This window comes from Scaptodrosophila lebanonensis, unplaced genomic scaffold, assembly GCF_003285725.1.
Source record: "Scaptodrosophila lebanonensis strain 11010-0011.00,11010-0021.00 unplaced genomic scaffold, SlebRS2 tig00000001-arrow-pilon, whole genome shotgun sequence".
NCBI lineage: Eukaryota > Metazoa > Arthropoda > Insecta > Diptera > Drosophilidae > Scaptodrosophila > Scaptodrosophila lebanonensis.
The window spans coordinates 22,633,196-22,634,738 of record NW_022060529.1 but is presented as its reverse complement, the minus strand read 5'-3'; the positions used below and the strand labels follow the sequence as shown (position 1 = coordinate 22,634,738).

At 40.1% G+C, this 1,543-nt stretch overlaps 1 protein-coding gene across 1 annotated transcript; it reads right to left on the bottom strand.

Moving 5' to 3' along the window:
* Window positions 1–841: 841 nt before the first annotated feature.
* LOC115633654 lies at window positions 842–1,543 on the bottom strand. Its single transcript, XM_030531103.1, has 2 exons — window positions 1,019–1,543; window positions 842–955 (listed from the first exon to the last, which is right to left on the bottom strand). The coding sequence occupies exons 1-2, from the start codon at window positions 1,541–1,543 to the stop codon at window positions 842–844; spliced, it is 639 nt and encodes a 212-aa protein (XP_030386963.1).

Genomic DNA, 1,543 nt, shown 5'->3' with positions numbered 1-1,543 from the left:
ACCAATAAATTATATAAAGTATGATTTTCAAATTTGAATTAAATTGAGTTTCATTAAACATTCTTCTCGAAATGGACATGCACTCAGCTTAAAAAGGTTCTACAATTCACAGGTCTTCAAGAAAAGAACTATCATCTGTTTTTATGGGCTACAAACTATACCCTATTGTCCCCTCTCTATTTAATTATGAATTAGAAAGCTGTATCGAACTTATTGTGCCTTTGGATATCCATGGTTACAGTACGTTATCCACGATGCAAATATACAAAAACAACATACAATTCGGCTGCAATATCTTTAAAAACCAGTTTTTTAGACAAAAAATCATTTATTCAAATCATAGTAATGATCTCATATTGACGAAAGCTCTGTGCGCTGTTTATGAAAAAATTAACAGACGAAAAGACGGACATTTCGATTGGGATTGGGCTGGCCAACTGATCATAAATGTTCTCGTACTTATATATAAAATGTGATGTAACATTCTTTGTTTTGGGCGTACAAGCTCACACAACGAATATAATAAACCCTTCAACTGTTCAGTCAAGGTAATAAAAATTGCATGAAAATCAGCTTCCCTTAAGTATTTATGACCCTTATGGTGGCACAGTATTTCAGCCAAGCACTATCAAACCGTTGACTTGAAATTCTGTCTACCCTTTTCGACCCGTACTCTGTGTTTTGTTTTGTTTTAATTTCGCTACCGGGGTACACTGGTCAGATAAGCGCATTAAATTTTGAGTTTTCAAACAGCAACCTGTAACTTATTTAAAAGGTTAGACAAAGCAACACGCTCCCAAAAAATTTAAAATACTTAATTAAAATATCTTTGGGCAAAAGTTTAAGTTGTTTGTGGTCCCCAGCCGATGAGCTCGAACGTCATTTGTATTATTTCGTCTACATTTATATATTGTTCGCTCAACTTGTCGAGTGGCGTCTTCAAGTCCGGTGAATGCTGTGGGCAACGTAGTTAAAAATTCAAGATTCATATAAGAATATACTTCTATGTTGAACTCACCCGAACACTATGCATTAGATCCCGAAACTTCTGACTGCGTAGAGCCTTGTAAAGTAGGGCGAATTCTCCGCCCTCATGCACTTTTCGGGCTGCTAGGCTGTAGAACTTTGCGCGCGGCAGGCTTTGAACCACCTCTCGAAGAAAAGTGGTCAAGTCTCTCTGCAGCATCATCTGGACAGGCACTAGGCGCGGTATCTGAAAGCTATGTAAACGGTTGGGCACCATATCCACCACGCTGCTCACATCATAGCCAGAACCGTTAACGGTGAGGAACCCAAGCAGATCGGCAACATCGGGAGCAGCGCGTATTTCTTTCCAGATCTGCAAAAACTCGTCACTTCGTATGAATTGCATAGCTTGTCGAAAACGCTGATCGAACACATAATGCCGGGCAGCGATATGAGCGATTCGTCGTCGCGGAACTAATGCAGCAAAATCTCGAAGATCTGTTCGCAAATCAGCAGCCACTAGGCCCAGGTAACCCAGCAGCAATACCAGCACTTTACCATGCAAAGCCCAAGCCAT